Source organism: Protopterus annectens, chromosome 7.part0, assembly GCF_019279795.1.
Source record: "Protopterus annectens isolate FY-2018-M chromosome 7.part0, PAN1.0, whole genome shotgun sequence".
In the NCBI taxonomy this organism is placed as follows: domain Eukaryota; kingdom Metazoa; phylum Chordata; order Ceratodontiformes; family Protopteridae; genus Protopterus; species Protopterus annectens.
The window spans coordinates 394,130,157-394,146,190 of NC_056739.1; the positions used below are offsets into that span (position 1 = coordinate 394,130,157).

General features: G+C 38.2%; 1 protein-coding gene across 2 annotated transcripts in view; it reads right to left on the bottom strand.

Moving 5' to 3' along the window:
* Positions 1-16,034, bottom strand: part of GOLT1A (golgi transport 1A) — a 53,185-nt gene that overhangs the window by 11,687 nt on the left and 25,464 nt on the right. The window contains exons 3-4 of one of the 2 annotated variants that reach the window (XM_044076076.1): positions 11,526-11,704; positions 6,037-6,100 (exon numbers count right to left, since the gene is read on the bottom strand). In XM_044076076.1, coding sequence (XP_043932011.1) covers positions 6,037-6,100; positions 11,526-11,704 — 243 coding nt within the window. The remainder of the gene's footprint in view (positions 1-6,036; positions 6,101-11,525; positions 11,705-16,034) is intronic. The other variant, XM_044076074.1, reaches the window with a different exon arrangement.

The window sequence follows — 16,034 nt, forward strand, 5'->3', positions numbered from 1 at the left end:
CCATTTTTCAGGACTTACACCAGTGAGTCCCGACATTTCAAATGGTTACCTTTAGATTTTTAATAAGCTTGTGTAATGGTAGGTTTTTATTAATCACTCCTTTTTTATCTATATCCTTTATGACATTACATTTAATAAAATTTTTGTGCTTCATATAAGGAGTTTCTCCCTTATTCCAACTTTTGTGCAACTATGGATTAACAAGGAAGTTTCATGAATGCAAAAGCCCCCTGAAAAATGCTTATTTTTAATTTATTGCTTTCTTTTTCTATATTTTTTTGTTTTGTTTTTGTTTTATGTAAACAGAGAAAATGTCTTTGGTGCAGTTTCATATCAATACTTTTAAGGTGAACAGAGTCCCCCCCCCCAAAAAAAAAAAACGATCTCTGTGAATTTAAGGCTTTTTTTAAAGCTCCTACTTCCTTGGCCTCTACTTCATGTCCAGCAATTCATCCACTGTATCCACCAATCCTTTTCCGTGAAAAAAGTACTTTCTCTTGTCTAAGTCATATAGATGAGTATGTCTGTATAAACACAAACACACACACACACACACACTTTCCATATGACTCTTTAGGACTAATCTGCTTGCAGGTAGCTAGATGACATAACTATAAATAGAAATAAAAGCAAAATCATGAAAATAAAACACCAAAAATAACACTGGGAAATTCAGCTGAACAACACACTGCTAACTCTGAGATCACTCTGCAGAATAAGGAATATTTGTGGCAACTCAAATTAAATGTTATGCAGTTCTATAGGTCTAGTGGTATCATTCTTTAAAATCTGCATTAAAGTGGCATTTGTTAAAGCATAGATAGTGTTTACTATAGGACTGGCTATCTTAAATAGATTTAACTTTGTACTGGACTTTATTGTATTCAATGTGATCTTTTCCTAGGTTATACATAGCTTGATGAAGCCTTTGTGAAGCTAAAAGCCCTTTCTGTGCATTGATTCAAATAAAGAAGTTCTGTGTTGACTAAATGTTTGGTTATATTTTTAAACTGGATTCATAGCAACCAATAGAACCTCAAGTAATCAGAAATCAGCCTATCAAAACTAAACCTGCTGAATAAAAACTGGTGTAAAACTGGACTACTAAGCATCATATTACATCAAAAAACATAAACCATAAAAAAACAGAAATAAGTTGGCTAGTGATGCCTATGTCCCCATCACCTACTTAAATTATATATGCTAATTCCATGATGATGTAATCATAAGAGCGCCATCATTAATCATCAAGATGAGTCACCACCTTTTTAATGTACACTTCACAATGCTATGAACATGTAATGAGACGGTTCCCATTCAGAAGCCTGAAACATCATAAGCCTGAAAATCAAAATCCTGAAACCAAAAGCCTGAAAATTCAGAATCCTGAAAACTCAAAATCCTGAAAGCCCAAAATCCTGAAACTCAAAATCCTGAAAACACAAATAATGCTAATATGTCACTATAAAGACACTAATATCTACCAACTGACCCTGACCCTAACCCTAACCCTAAGGTCTGTCACTATCGCACACTCACCTGAGCCGCGCCCTAACCCTAACTCACTTAAACCGCCTCTAACCCCAATATTTGTCACTATTGCATACATGCCTAACCTGCCTCTAACCCTAACTCACTTAAACCGCCCCTAACCCTAACATAAAACCAACTGCACACTTACCTGACCCCAACGCATGACCTAACACCACAGGGCTAACAATAGCAAAGCCACAATGACATCAGTATGTCTATTTTGTGTTTTCAGGATTTTGAGTTTCAGGATTTTGGGCTTTCAGGATTTTGGGCTTTCAGGATTTTGAGTTTTCAGGATTCTGAATTTTCAGGCTTTTGGTTTCAGGATTTTGATTTTCAGGCTTATGATGTTTCAGGCTTCTGAATGGGAACCAATGAGACATACCAGTGACCATATAGTTTCATTGATGCATTATTACTTCAGGCTTAATGAAAGTCCATGTTTCCCATAATTCATCGGAACCTACTACAAACCTTCACTCACATGGATGCATCCATAAACATAGAAAAAAATCTATTACCTGTTCAATAAAAAAGTATAGACTCTGACTCCCTAACCTAGCCCTTACTTATTGGCAGCTACAAACCTCAGATGAAAGTAAAACAATGAACCCCCTCAATGTAAAACCCCAGCCAATAAAAAGTACACAAAAAAATAGAAAAAAAGTCATCTTGACCTAATATCCTTGTCAGTGACATCTAGTCATGAAAAATTATAATGATATGAATTGTGCTAATGCACAAGTTCAGAACTGCAAATTTATTAAACAGTGCAGAAACATAACATACGCAGAAAAGCTAAATGGAACACCAAGGCGTCAGAGACTGCTGTTAGATATATATAATAATTTGTAGTGTGGCAGTAAGAAATGTATTTCCTGACTCTTGATAACTCATCACAAATCTTTACAATACAATATTGGTCCTCTACCAGACGTCTGATATGTATTTGTATCACTCTTTGTCTCTCCCTAGATAGATGTGTGTGTGTGTGTGTGTGTGTGTACACACACACACACACACACACACACACACACACACACACACACATATACACACACACACACCTATAATATAAAAGTACAACAGCTTGCTTTTAACAAGCATATAGGGTTTTGTTCCTAACTTGTATAATGCATTTTGTATCATTGTAATCCCTCAAAATATCAAAAAATGTAAAATGGAGAAATTAGGTGTTAGGCTAATCTTTTTTAAGAACACCTGATTCAATCAGGTATGGGTATGTGATGGCACAGACATATCTGTATAATGTAGCACCTGCATGATTACTGCACAAGTATATCTGTATAATGTAGCACCTGTACGATTACTGCACAGACATACCTGTGTGATGTAGTACCTGCATGATTACTGCACAGACATACCTGTATAATGTTGCACCTACATGATTACTGCACAGACATACCTGTATAATGTAGCACCTGCATGATTACTTACTCTGCCTTAGTTCATGCAATTGGTCTATTCCACCCCTTTGCTTTAATAAATTTGCTATTAATTCAGTGCAGATGAGCACATGTGGACTTAATCTTCATTAGCATTATTGCATTTCTTATTAGTAATAGGTAAAATGAAAGTATGGCATGAGGGTAGTGCATAACGTATTCAGCTATTTTCTCTTAAACTGCAGGCATAACTTTCTGAAGTAAATTTAAGTGACTGACCCTTCAAGCTATGTATGCCACTCTTTTACGAGATATATATATATATATATATATATATATATATATATATATATATATATATATATATATATATATATAGTTCCAAATGTTATAGTGCCTGCCTGAAAAATTTCTTGAAACTGGAAACACTTGCCATGGCATCATGAAAGACTGAATCCACAATGCCTGACAATGTTTAGACCACTGTATTTCCACACTAGATGCATCATTTGGAATTTTTTACTTTATAGTAAGATAAGTTGTCAACTAGGTCATGCAAGTGCATAATCCAGACCATTTGGCTGCTCAGGCTAGATGGCATCACTATTTCTCACCTGCCTTCAGTTCCCAGGCTAACAGATATCAACAGAATTTTTAGCATCTCTGTGTGAGAAGTACATATCTCTCAGAAGTTTGGCTAGAACTGGAAGTCGTAAAACAGTTAAAACACTTATACATTTTAAACCTAGTAATTATTTCTGTTTCAAGACAATAAAAATAAACCTCTAGCTGTAGACATCCTGTTTCCTTCAGTGAAACTGAGAGATAAACACAATCATAAAACAGTTCACTTATTTTCTTAGAGTTTGCAAATTAACTTTTCCAGTAGGATACACTTTGGTTACATTCTTGAAGCTCAGTACATAACATACAGTTCAACACACACTTCTGTACCAGTAGTTTAATATACACATAACATATAGTTCTCTTACATTTGTTTTCTTACATTTGTAAGACAAGCGTATGCATCATATTAATATTCACAAATGACATATGATTATTTACAAAATTCCATCTAGCTGTGCTGGCAGCATTTCGGTTTGTCACACATACAAGGTGCAAAATACTGAAGTAAATTCAGAAAGAAACCAGTATTAACAATATGTAAACAATACTACAGAATCTTTGGAGGCTTGGGAAAAAAAATATCCCAAACTAATAAGCTGAGTTAACCATTTATGAACTTGATGGCCTGCGGAAAAAAAAATATTCTTATCTGCTTGTTTTGGTGCATATTGATCTATAACGCCTGACCAATGGTAATAGTTCAAAAAGATGGCGGCCTGGATGTGAAGGGTCGGTGATGATTTTTCCTGTCCTTTTCATGACTCTGGAGTAGTACAGGTCCTGTAAGGAGAGCAAACTAGCACCAGTATTATTTTCGTCAGACCTCACTGTTCGATGTATCCTATTTTTGTCATGATTAGACAGAGATCCAAACCACACTGTTATGGATGAGCTGAGAACAGACTCAATGACTACTATATAGAGCTAAATCAACAGTTCCTGTGTGAGGCTGAACTTCCTCAGCTGTCGCAGAAAGTACATGCGCTGGTGTGCCTTTTTTATGATGGACCCTACACTGGTCTCCCACTTCAAGACCTGGGAGATTATAGATCCCAAAAACTTGAAAGATTCCACAACTGACACAGTTACAGAGGGCTATAATTCACTCTCTGACTGACACAGACATCCTCCAAAAGGGTCTCACTGAAACGGATACCTGGTGTCAAAATCATGGTCTCAAGAAAAATGCCAAAAAGTGCATAGTCATCCACTTTGGAAAAAACAAAGTACACACAAACTACCACATAGGTGGTAGCCCCCTAAATACGGAAAATGTAATAAGGGATCTGGGGACCCAAGTAGATAGTAATCTCTCCTTTGATAATCACATTGCCAAAGTGGTTAGAAAATCCTTCTATGTGGCCCACTTAATCACAAAAGGGTTTGCATCCAGATCAAAAGAGGTCATTGTGCCCCTCTACTCATCACTCATCAGACCAATCATATAGTACAACGCCCCATTTGGGATGTACCTTACAAGACACCTACAACAGCTGGAAAGACCACAGAAGTACCTCAACAAGAGGATCACTGGCCTCAAACAGATGCCCTATGCAGCTCGACTGATGAAACTCCAGCTGTACTCGGTTGCATGCCGCCTATTCAGAGGTGATCTCTGCCTGACATACAAGGCCATGTTCAACCCAGAATTGATGGACATGCTCCACCTAAAGAAAACCTTATCCCTCGAGCCACACGCTCTAGGGATCTAAACCTCGCCACAACAATAAATAGGACGTGCTGGAGAGATAGATTCCTGTCCCAGAGACTTCCCATGCTTTGGAACAAGATTCCAATCTACATTAGGCAGAACTCCTTGCTAACACTCTTCAAGAGAAATCTTGGCAAGTGGATGGGAAACAAAAAGTTTACGCTCAATTTTAATAAGAAGCTTTCGGGTTATCCATCCTTCATCAGCATATGCTGATGAAGGGTGGATAACCCGAAAGCTTCTTATTAAAATTGAGCGCTTTAGTGATCTGCGTGTTGTTCTGCAAATAGTAGCTTGACAAAGAGTTTCCTTTGAAAACAAAAAGTTTACCCCAGGGGTCACTTCAGTGGCTCTGCTGGACAGAGGCACAGGGAACTAATCTATGGGGGCGGCGAAAGCCAACACATTCTGGCTAGGCTTATAAATGCCTTCGGGCAGATAGCCTAGTACCTACCTATGAACCTATGAAAACTATGCATTCAAAATTAACATATACAAAGATATAGTAGGGAAACCACAATGTAAGTACAAAGCTTCTCTTCTATAAAACTTAAGTTGTTTGCTTACCCTTGTCACCTTGCAGATGTATGTAAGTCATTACTCATTACAAACTATGAAATCAATTTGTGAGTTTGGTTAGAAAGAAAAAAAAAATACTAAATTGTGAAATTAAAAAAATCAAGCTTCGCCAGTAATCATTTTGTGCCAAATTGTTTCAGAAAGTGACTAATATATGTTAACTTGATCTGGTAAACTTACTTTGCTGAGTCCCGGAATATTGCTTATTGTACCAAGAAATCCAAAGACAGTAGGGAAAAAGCTCCTGTAGGAGGAAAATCAAATATTATTTTCATCTGTTAATATTGCAGAATTTTAAAGTAAAAAAGGAAAATCATTATAAACTGTTATCAAAAGATACTACTTCTTTTACACAAATGAACCACCTAAATTAATTTTGTAGACCTGGCTCTTGAGGACTCAGGAAGGGGGGAGGGGATAAGAAAAACAGCATTTTGACAGCTTGCATATCCTGGGGAGAGGTGGCTCTTTAGTTTGTGCTGTGATTTCTGATTAGTGAATACGGAACTGATTATAGTCACCATAGTAGATTAGGCATGGACTGGCAGACATCCATGGGATGCTCTGGTTGCATCATTGTCTGTCTTGTGCAAGGGGGCAGACTTAGGCATGGGGCATGAACAAAAGATTTCCCTTATCCGCAGCAGTATGACACAGCATTGTGATGCCTTAGTCTCCTGACTGTCACAAGTACCTGATCACATCTGGAGGGGTAGTTGGCTTCAGGGAACCAGAGGCTGAGAAACGGCACCAGGAGTAGCTATTGGCAGCTGTCAGTGATGCCCCCAAAATAAATATAATAAAATAAAAAAACAGCTGTCCTTAACCAGATTAGACAAAATATGTGCCATTTTAAAGAAACCAGTTTATTTTCTCTCTTACATGGTGACTGGGTCTGGTAACTTGGTCTGGGAACTGCTTTACCTGTCAAGGTAGAACATTTCAAAGTACTGAGGACAGAAGTGAAGAAATAAAAATGAACAGCAGTCTGCTATCTGTAAACAAATTCACAGTATTTCCACAAGCCTTTTTCTAGAAGCATGCAGAACTTTTAGCAGAGAGTAAGGAACTAGAAGGTCCTCATTTTGAAAAATCACTTAGAAAAACTGCCTACAGTGGTTCATTAATTCCTAATGTAGAATTTTAAAAGGGTGTATCAAGCGTACTCTGTGCATTATCACAAATACAGTGGGGATGTCATGGATGGACCCCTCAGGGATAACTAATGTTGGGAATAGAAATGGAGTCTCATTGGAATGTATATGATTTGTGGGCACATGCTTATTTTGTCAGTCAGTTCAGTAACATTGGGAGGCACTTGGGAATTCCACCGATGCACCCTTCATCAGGTGCTGAATGTCGAAAGGAGGAAAATTGAGTGTTTGTGGTTACAGTAAGCATGGCTTGGGGTTTTAATGACAACTTTCAGATATACCAAAAGTTTTGGCATTAGGGATGGGAATGCGTATGCAGGTGTTTGGGTTAGGGTTAGCGTAAGTGCTAGGGAAGACAATAGATTTAGTTTTATGTGTGTATGCTGTATTGTAGGATATTCATAGGTTCATAGGTGAGTACTAGGCTAATGACCCTGCAGCCAACACAAGCCTAGTCAAAGAACATACCCAGATGTCCTGTTGCTGGAGGTTAGTTCCCTGTACCCCTATCAATCAAGGCTGTTGAAATGATCTCCGGAGCGAATTTCCTGTTACCCATCCACTCATCAAGATTGTTCTTGAAGAGGGCCAGTGAGGTGCTCTGAGTATGGATAGTCTCTGGGTTAGGAACCTGTCCCTCCAGCAGGTTCTGTTTATTCTGGTGATGAGGTTGAGGTCCTTGGACCATGTGGTGTGGAGGTATTGAGTCTTATTCAGATGAAGCATGTCTAGTAACACTGGGTCCGACGGCTTTGTATGCCAAGCAGAGATCGTCTCTTAAGTAGGCAATATGAGATGGAGTATAGCTGTAGTTGTTTGAGTCTCTGAATGTCTTTTGTAGCAGTAATATTATGTAAGTGCTGTTTCCTAAGGTGTAGGGTTGAGGTTAGGGGCACAGGCAGGGTTAAGGTCATCTTACATTAGTAAGGTGATTCAGCTGAGGGTGAAGTTACAACTTAAAGTCTAACAAATACAAGACAGTGTGAAACACATATGTGTAAATATATTTAGTATGAACCTTAACTGTTTCAGTACCACAGACAGTTTGCAAATAAATATAACAGTTATGGACACCATATTCTAACAACGTCCGGACTTGGAAACAAGGAAAGTAAGAAGAAATAAGGCTGCTTTTTCACTTAAACTATTGTTTCAAATGTTGCATACAGACTATAAGTTAGAACTTTATCTACAAAGTTTGCTAATCTAAATCCCTATACAATAATGTAATCTTCAACAAAACAGAAGACTGACCACCATATTAAGACATGTAAAGTTAAGTTATAATTCAAAGGGGTCTATGTGGCTCTATTGACTAGTGTGTGTCCACAGTAAAGCCCATCAGCCCTGGGTCAATAAGCTACTTGCCAGCTGGTGGTCAGTGGCTCAGCCTGGGTTGCCCGGAATAACACTGCTGAGCAAAAGCTGAATTAAAAACAATCAACCTGCCAAAAGTGATCTAAAGATTGCAACACGGAATATAGGCTGATTGACTGGGTGTAGCTTGGAAGTGGACTACTTGATGGTAAGGAGGAGATTGGACAATCTGTGTATCCAGGAGACAAGGTGGAAGGACAGTGCAGCAAAACCACTTGGTTAGGGTCCAGAGATTACTATTTCAGGAATGACAGAATATAAATGGAGGGGGAATTGTGGTGAGAATGAGTCTTCTGAAGATAATGAGGGTTGTCAGCTTGAATTAGGGACAGATTCATGACAAGCAGGCCCCAGTGTAAAAGGATGTTGGCATTCATAATCTCAGCTCATGTCCACAGCAGGGTTGTGATGGTGAGGAAAAGAGTGCATTTAGGCAGAATTTGCAGGACCTACTATACATATACAGGACAACATGAGTTGGCCTTGATAATGAGGGAAGTCAATGTTCTTTTTAGGACAGCTAGACATATGAATGCTGTCTGGATTCACATGGATGGGCCAATAGGAATAGAGGCTTTTCTAGACCTCTGTATGGCAAATGGCTTGATGCTGGCCTAAGCAAGTTTTAGCAAAAGACAGAGAGTCACAAGATCATATACAAGAGTGGCCAACATGTATCTCAAGTAGACTTTTTCATAGAAAGGAAAGGGTATTGTGGTAGAATTAGAAAATGCAAAGTCATCCCCAACAAGTCAGCACACAGCATAAACCACTGGTGGCCAAAATCAGATACAAACAGTGGTTAGAGAAGGCTCAAGGTCAATAGAGACAAAGCTGTAGACCTGGAAGTTAAGTGGAGCAAAAACACAAGATTCAAGGAAATACTTGTGGCTCTAGCACCTCAGAAAGAAGTGGAAATAAAAGAATGGCAGTATCTCAAAACCACATGTATGAAGACTATAAAACAGATATGTGCTGAGCCAGTTATTGAAATATGGTGCATTAGGAAAGCTTTTGATAGAATGCAGAAGTGCAGAAAGCCATCACCAACAAAAGAAAGAAAGAAGGCAGGAAAAAGGTGGGAGATAGAAAAGATGGATCAGGATAAGAAGGAATGCTGGTTGCCTAGCGAAGAGGGTAAGAGAGCAGCTGCCATAGCAAAGAATAAGGCATCACAGGCCTCTACCAGCTTCTGGAAGGGACTCGGCAGATGGCACAAAGAAACTCAGTCATAATGCAAGGCAAAGACAGAAAGATAAAGAAGACAGTCATCAGGCACCATTCATAATGGATGCTAACAACAACCAGCTTTCCAGGCCACGAGACATCAAAGGCAGATGGAAGGTGCACTTTCAGCAGCTTCTGAATGAAGAAAATCCCACAGAAGCTGCATTGCCCAGTGCACAGCCTGCAATAAAAGTGGAAGAAGAGTCCACTTTAGCAAAAGTAAGAAATAAAGTCAAAGAAACAAGCCAGCTCAGATGAGGTCACAGGAGATATGATCTAGATGTTGGGTAAATTAAGGGAGAAATGCCTCCTGAGGATACTCATAACAAAATGGAGAGAAAGGTGAATCCTGGATGACTGGTAAATAAGCATCCTGTTGCCAGTGTACAAAAACTAAGGGGATATTCATGACTGTGGGCAGCATAAAGGTATCAGACTACTATCACACTGCATGAATGTGGTAGAGTGGGTGATTGATAAAATGAATATGCAGATTAGTAGAAATTAAGATGGGAGATGAGCAGTTTGGGTCCAGATCAGGATGCAAAACAATCTGTCTGATGTTTGCAGTGTGACAGTAGAGAAGAAGCTAGGGATAAACATAGAGTTCATCTGGGCTTTCCTAGATTTGGAGAAAGCAAATGACAAGGTCCCATTAAAGCTGATTTGGCCAGTCCTTTGATGGTTTGAAGCTCCAAAAATATTGGTATAATTAGTGCAGCCTATGTATAAGGATCTGATGACACACTTACAAACAGTATTCAAACTCTTGTTTCCAGTGGAAGTGGTGGCTCATTAGGGTTCAGCTCTGAGCCCACTACTGTTTATGCTAATAATCGACTAGATTAGTAAACAGGTTGGAATGGACATACCAGCAAAGCTGCTGTATGCAGATGGTAATATTACAGCCTCAGAATAGCAAATTATATGGGACCAGTATGCAAAACTGAAGGTATATAGGAAAAAACTGACTACAGTTGTTGTGACAGCAGATGGAGGAAATCACAACAAGAGGAAAAATAAGAAGGGACAAATAAACAGCTTCAAGTATATGGGAGGGGAGGTTGAAGAGAATGGAGATCTGAATGAGGTCAGAAGTAAAATCAGAGGTGCTGCAGCCAGCCGGCACAAAGTGCCAAAAGAAGAATGCCGAGTAAAGCCTACAAAACAGTGGTGTGACCTGCACATTTATACTGTACAGTGAAGGCAGAACATTTGGGGAACTAGAGGTGATGCAAATGCAGTGCCTGAGACTGGTAATAGGATGGACACTGCAGGACAAATGAAGACATGAAGACTTCAGAGCAGACGTCCAAGTAGCTCTAGTTGCAGAGAAGGTCAAAGAGAACAGATTACGGTGGTTTGGACCTATGTGCAGGAAAGTAGAACACAATTTGGTGAAGAAGATTTGGGAGAGATAGGAAGAAGGTAAGAGAAAATAAGGACATCCAGCAAAGAGATGGGCTAGATTAAGTGAGAGAAGCCATGAGACAATCAGGCATGACTCTCAAAGGTAAGCAAGTGGCACTGAACTGAGAGAGATGGCAACAGCTGACACAGCACACCCCGACTGCATGTAGAAAATGGGGAAAAATGGGCCTGATGATGATGATGATGATGATGATGATGATGTCTTAGCTCTGGAAAAATTCCAAATATGGTTAGGTTGCATAGTAACACTGAATCTTAGAAGATTAATAGTTTCTTTGCAAGTTGAATTAGTTTGTCATTTCAATTTCAGGAGAGCATGGCACAAGATATAATTCCAACTGTACTGAAAAGTTCAGCTCCAAATCATAAATATAAGTAAACTGACTGACCATCACATTTTTAATGAAATGTTTTTGATTTGATTATTACTGTATGAAAAAAAAAAAAACAATGATTTTTTGAGAAGAGGGAGAAACATACTTGAAGAGTGTGACAAATCCATAAGTTTCCAGGATCATGCCTATAACAGGCCACCGGAACAGCACCACTAGAATTCCTCCAAGAAAAAAACTGGTTCCTTTCAACTTTGGTCTCTGAAAAAAGAAAGTGAAGGTCCTTCGGAGTCCAATGATAATGGCAAGGCCTGCTAAAAAGAGGATCTTTGAAACACAATAGAGAAAAGCATGTTAATGCTCAGAATCAGACTTGGGTGCTTTAAGTCCAGTTGTAAGAAACAGGGTATGTGTACTAATACATTAATAGTCTTCAAACTCTGGTGATTATCATCCCAGGATGGTGAGTAACCTGATTATAATGCAGTAGGTTTGGCATAATTGTAATTAACATACAGTAGGTATGTACCTAGTACAGTATATTCATTTTAGAAATGTTTCTCACTACAGGTTTCGCAACACTTAATAGTTTGTTTTACTGACCTGTAGTATCCAACACAACTAGGCCCATTTGCAGGGCAGGCCTAAGGATAAAGCTTCCAGTGATGAAAGCTGTTATATGTAAACATAGACATAAGCACTTCAGCAATCATACACATTTAAGACAGGAGATGTGATTTGTAAAAAGCATAGCATTAAAACAAGCATGTGGCAAGAAAACATGCACTGTATAAATGTATCTACAAAGCATACAGGTCACAAAAATATGATTCATACAGTAGTCTGGAAGAAAAAGAAGGCTAATGTTGTATCTGTTATAAGAATAAAGTGTCATCCTGAACTCTATGTGCAAACAGGGTCTATATCACAATGTCAAACTAAAATAAGTTTGAACATTGTAATATCGAACCCTAAAGTCCGAAATTCAAAAATAGCAAAGCCACCACACATCGATTTTTTTTCCCAGGGAAAAAAAAATCGGTGGGCCATTTTCGGGGCTTTGCTATTTCCTCCACTGTGGCACGATCTTTGAGTTGGTATATTTAAGTAGGTGGGTGTGGGGGCACCACGTTGTGGGGTGTGAGGAGCAAAGCCCCCCACTTTAGTTTAAGATTTAATTTTTTTTTTTGTCATGGAACAGCGATTTTTTTTCCCTGGGAAAAAAATCTTTGTTCTGTGTTTTTGTTATGGTTGGGTTTCGGACTTTAGAGTTCAATGTTACAACGTTTGAACTTATTTTAGTTCAACATTGTGATATAGACCTGTGCAAACAGTATAGAGTACAGCAAGACTGTTTAATATTAAAAAGCCAAGTCTGTTGTGGTTATATTATCATCTGAGTGGGTCCACAGCTCTTACTTCTGTTTTTCTTTATTTGTAGCAATCTGTTCTTTATATTTATGTATTCTTGCTACCATACACTGATCTGGACTTCATACGTTCTTCGATGTATACCTCAGTTGTGAATCTATCTCTCTGTTTTAGATATGCAGATGTGTTTGTATGTATCTACTGTACTACATATTACATAGAGGATTATGGTTGGGTCTCTGACCATTACCTAATGTATGCAAGATATGAATCCTAAGAAATTCACCTCAAGATCAAAGCTTGAAAGGTGAACAGGTGAATCTTGGCATCCATGTTGAGAACAGATAATATAGAGTTACAGCTGGAGGTCCTATCATAATTATTTGCAGTTCCATGTACTACTAATTATAGAAAAAATGGAAAGTTTTCTGCTGACTTTCTCTGTCAGTGAAGGACTTTGCAAGCACTGTCAGACTGTAAGAGATATTTACATAGTCTGTATGTCAGTGAAGTACTTCATTTTGACTGACCATAACTAAGACAGCAGACAGAAACAAAGTTGAAAAGTAGCTGCTTAAAGTCCTGTCACTGTTGTTTGTTGACCAGTACTGTCAGCTATTGGTGGCTCATATGTGACATAATGTTAGCAGCACATAAAGGGTGTTTAACACCCTTCTAAGTATTAAGATCGATTCTTGTGCTCAAGTAATGTTGAACTAGGTTATCTTTTAACGGACATTGGAGCATAATCATGGTGCTCTCTGCACTACAATGTAATCTCTCATGTATTCTGTATAAAAACTTGTAATCTTGAAATGTTTGTGATAAGACTTCTGCCACCACTGGTCCAAGTCACTTCTGAAAAAAAAATACCCGACATTTGCATCTAGTAAAACAGAGAAGCATATCAGACAGTATATTGCAGTAAACTTCCCAGTATATGACAAAAAAAGAAATACTGTCAAACATGGCTGTCAAAACTGCTCAAAGGCAATAATTAGTGCTGGTATATTAACGTTGCATGTCTTTCACTTATTTTATGAGAAAAGCAGGAATGTGCATGCAGTGAAAAGAAAAAGGCAATAAATCCATTGTTTGACAGAAGAGGGAGGAGATCATAACTTGTTCTTAAAGACAAATCACCTGTACATTTACACTGCTATTGTGTCTCTCTTTAGAACTTTTCCAATAGTGTTTACAGAGTAAAGGATAGTTGATCATCCACAATATCAGAATAAGCAGCTATTTTTGATGTTTCTGGATAAGTGCTAACAAAGGGATTATCAAAATCCACCCATCCATTATATATTTCATTTAAATTACATGAAATCTGCTTTCATCTTCACTGCACGATGTCCTAGGGTTTAGGCAGATTTCTCTTAAAAGTGCATGAGAAATCACAGTCAATTTATAACCCTATGGCTAAAGCAATACATAATTCAAGAAAATGTTTCATAGGTTCATAGGTTGGTACTACGCTATCGGCCCTAGGGCCTATACAAGCCTAGCCATAACAACTCTTTGGCTATTTCTTCCCACAATATTTATTTACCTGGACCCCTGTCTAGCAGGGCAACTGACGTGATCCTTGGGGTGAATTTCCTATCTCCTATCCAATTGCCAAGGTTCCTTTTGAAGAGGGCCAATGAGGTGCTCTGCTTGACATGTATGGGCAGTCTATTCCAGAGTCTGGGGAGTCTCTGGGTCAGGAACCTATCCCCCCAGCATGTTTTGTTCATTGTGATGACAAGGTTTAGATCCCTGGAGCGTGTGGCTCTGAGGGATTGGGATTTCTTTAAGTGGAGCATGTCCAACAGCTCAGTGTTTGACATGGCCTTGTATGTTAAGCAGAGATTGCCTCTGAATAGACGATATGTGACAAAGTATAGCTGGATTTTTTTTAGATGGTCAGCATAGGGCATCTGCTTTAGGCCTGTGATTCTTTTAGTATTACTAAACCAAACTGGAAGCAAGTATGTATGTCACTTTGAGAACACTTGTGGGTTTGCCCAGGTATTTGTGTTTGGTGCACAAATGCATCATTATATCACATTCGTCCCATGCTAATACCATGATGAACATATCAAAGCAATTTTACAGATGGGAAGTAAAAATGGGATAACACCTAAAAGTACCTGTTTTAAGGGTAGGTGTCAGAAAATTTACTCACCAAAAGATTTTAAGAATAAAATATCTGCAGTCACCATTATTGCAAGGTTTGGTATAAATGATTGTATATATGTTTGTTGTTGTTCAGTTGCAACACAGATATCTGTACATTTATTTCTTTTTTTCTTTTTTTGCAGATATGTGTACATGTATTATGTTTACATTTTTCTGCCTTAACTATAGAATTTACCATTAACAGTGTCTAAGCACAACTTCCCACACTGCAGTGTAATGAAAAGAATTAAAAGCCTTGTCTGGGAGAAAGAAAATAATTTGTTAACTAAATTGCCCAAATTATGCTGCTTGTTCATAGGTTCATAGGTGTTTATTAGGCTAACAACCTCAAGGGCCTTTTTAGGCCTAGTCATGATTCCCAATATTCCATCATGTTAAGTAGCGAAAACAGATTTTATTTTAACATCATGCATTAAATTAATTTTTTTTTTATTTGGTATAAAGTAGTTGCACTTTTTGCAGTTAAATTACTCAAACCTATAACTGTCACTATGTGGCCACTGAGAAAGGGCTAGTCTGTCACATTACTAGATGAAATTTATGCAGTTCACAAATTCAGACCACAGTATTTCTTTCTAAGCTGCAACTTACTCACTTTTCTACTAATGATGTTGCCTGCCCAAATCCTATATCCCAAGCAAGAATTTCTCCACCTAGTGAATTCTTTCCTCACATGTACACAGTACACCTCTCTCTGTTACTCTCTTTTTCACAACTTTTATCATGTCTTTGTTCAGTCTGAGGGACTTGAAACAATTCTCCACTTAAATATAGACAGAATGCTTGCGCTTCACATTACAGACTGTCTGGTGTATAAAACTACAGGCAGTGGCTATGTATGGATGACCAAATATCCATCATTGTTTTGAGGAACAGACTTAAAAGCTCTAACACCCAGCAATGTGGCCCTGTGAGGGCTGAAAAAGGATCAGTGTGAATCCTGTTCAAGAATTCATCAGGTATATCTTCCCTTTCAACTGTGTAATTTTTTTTAAAGTTTCTTTATTAAACCATACTATAACACTTTCACCTTCTTGTGAAAGTTTTAGCCAAGGCAGTAAGAGTACGTTCTAATAAAGAAGTTTTTACTAATGTATTTTTT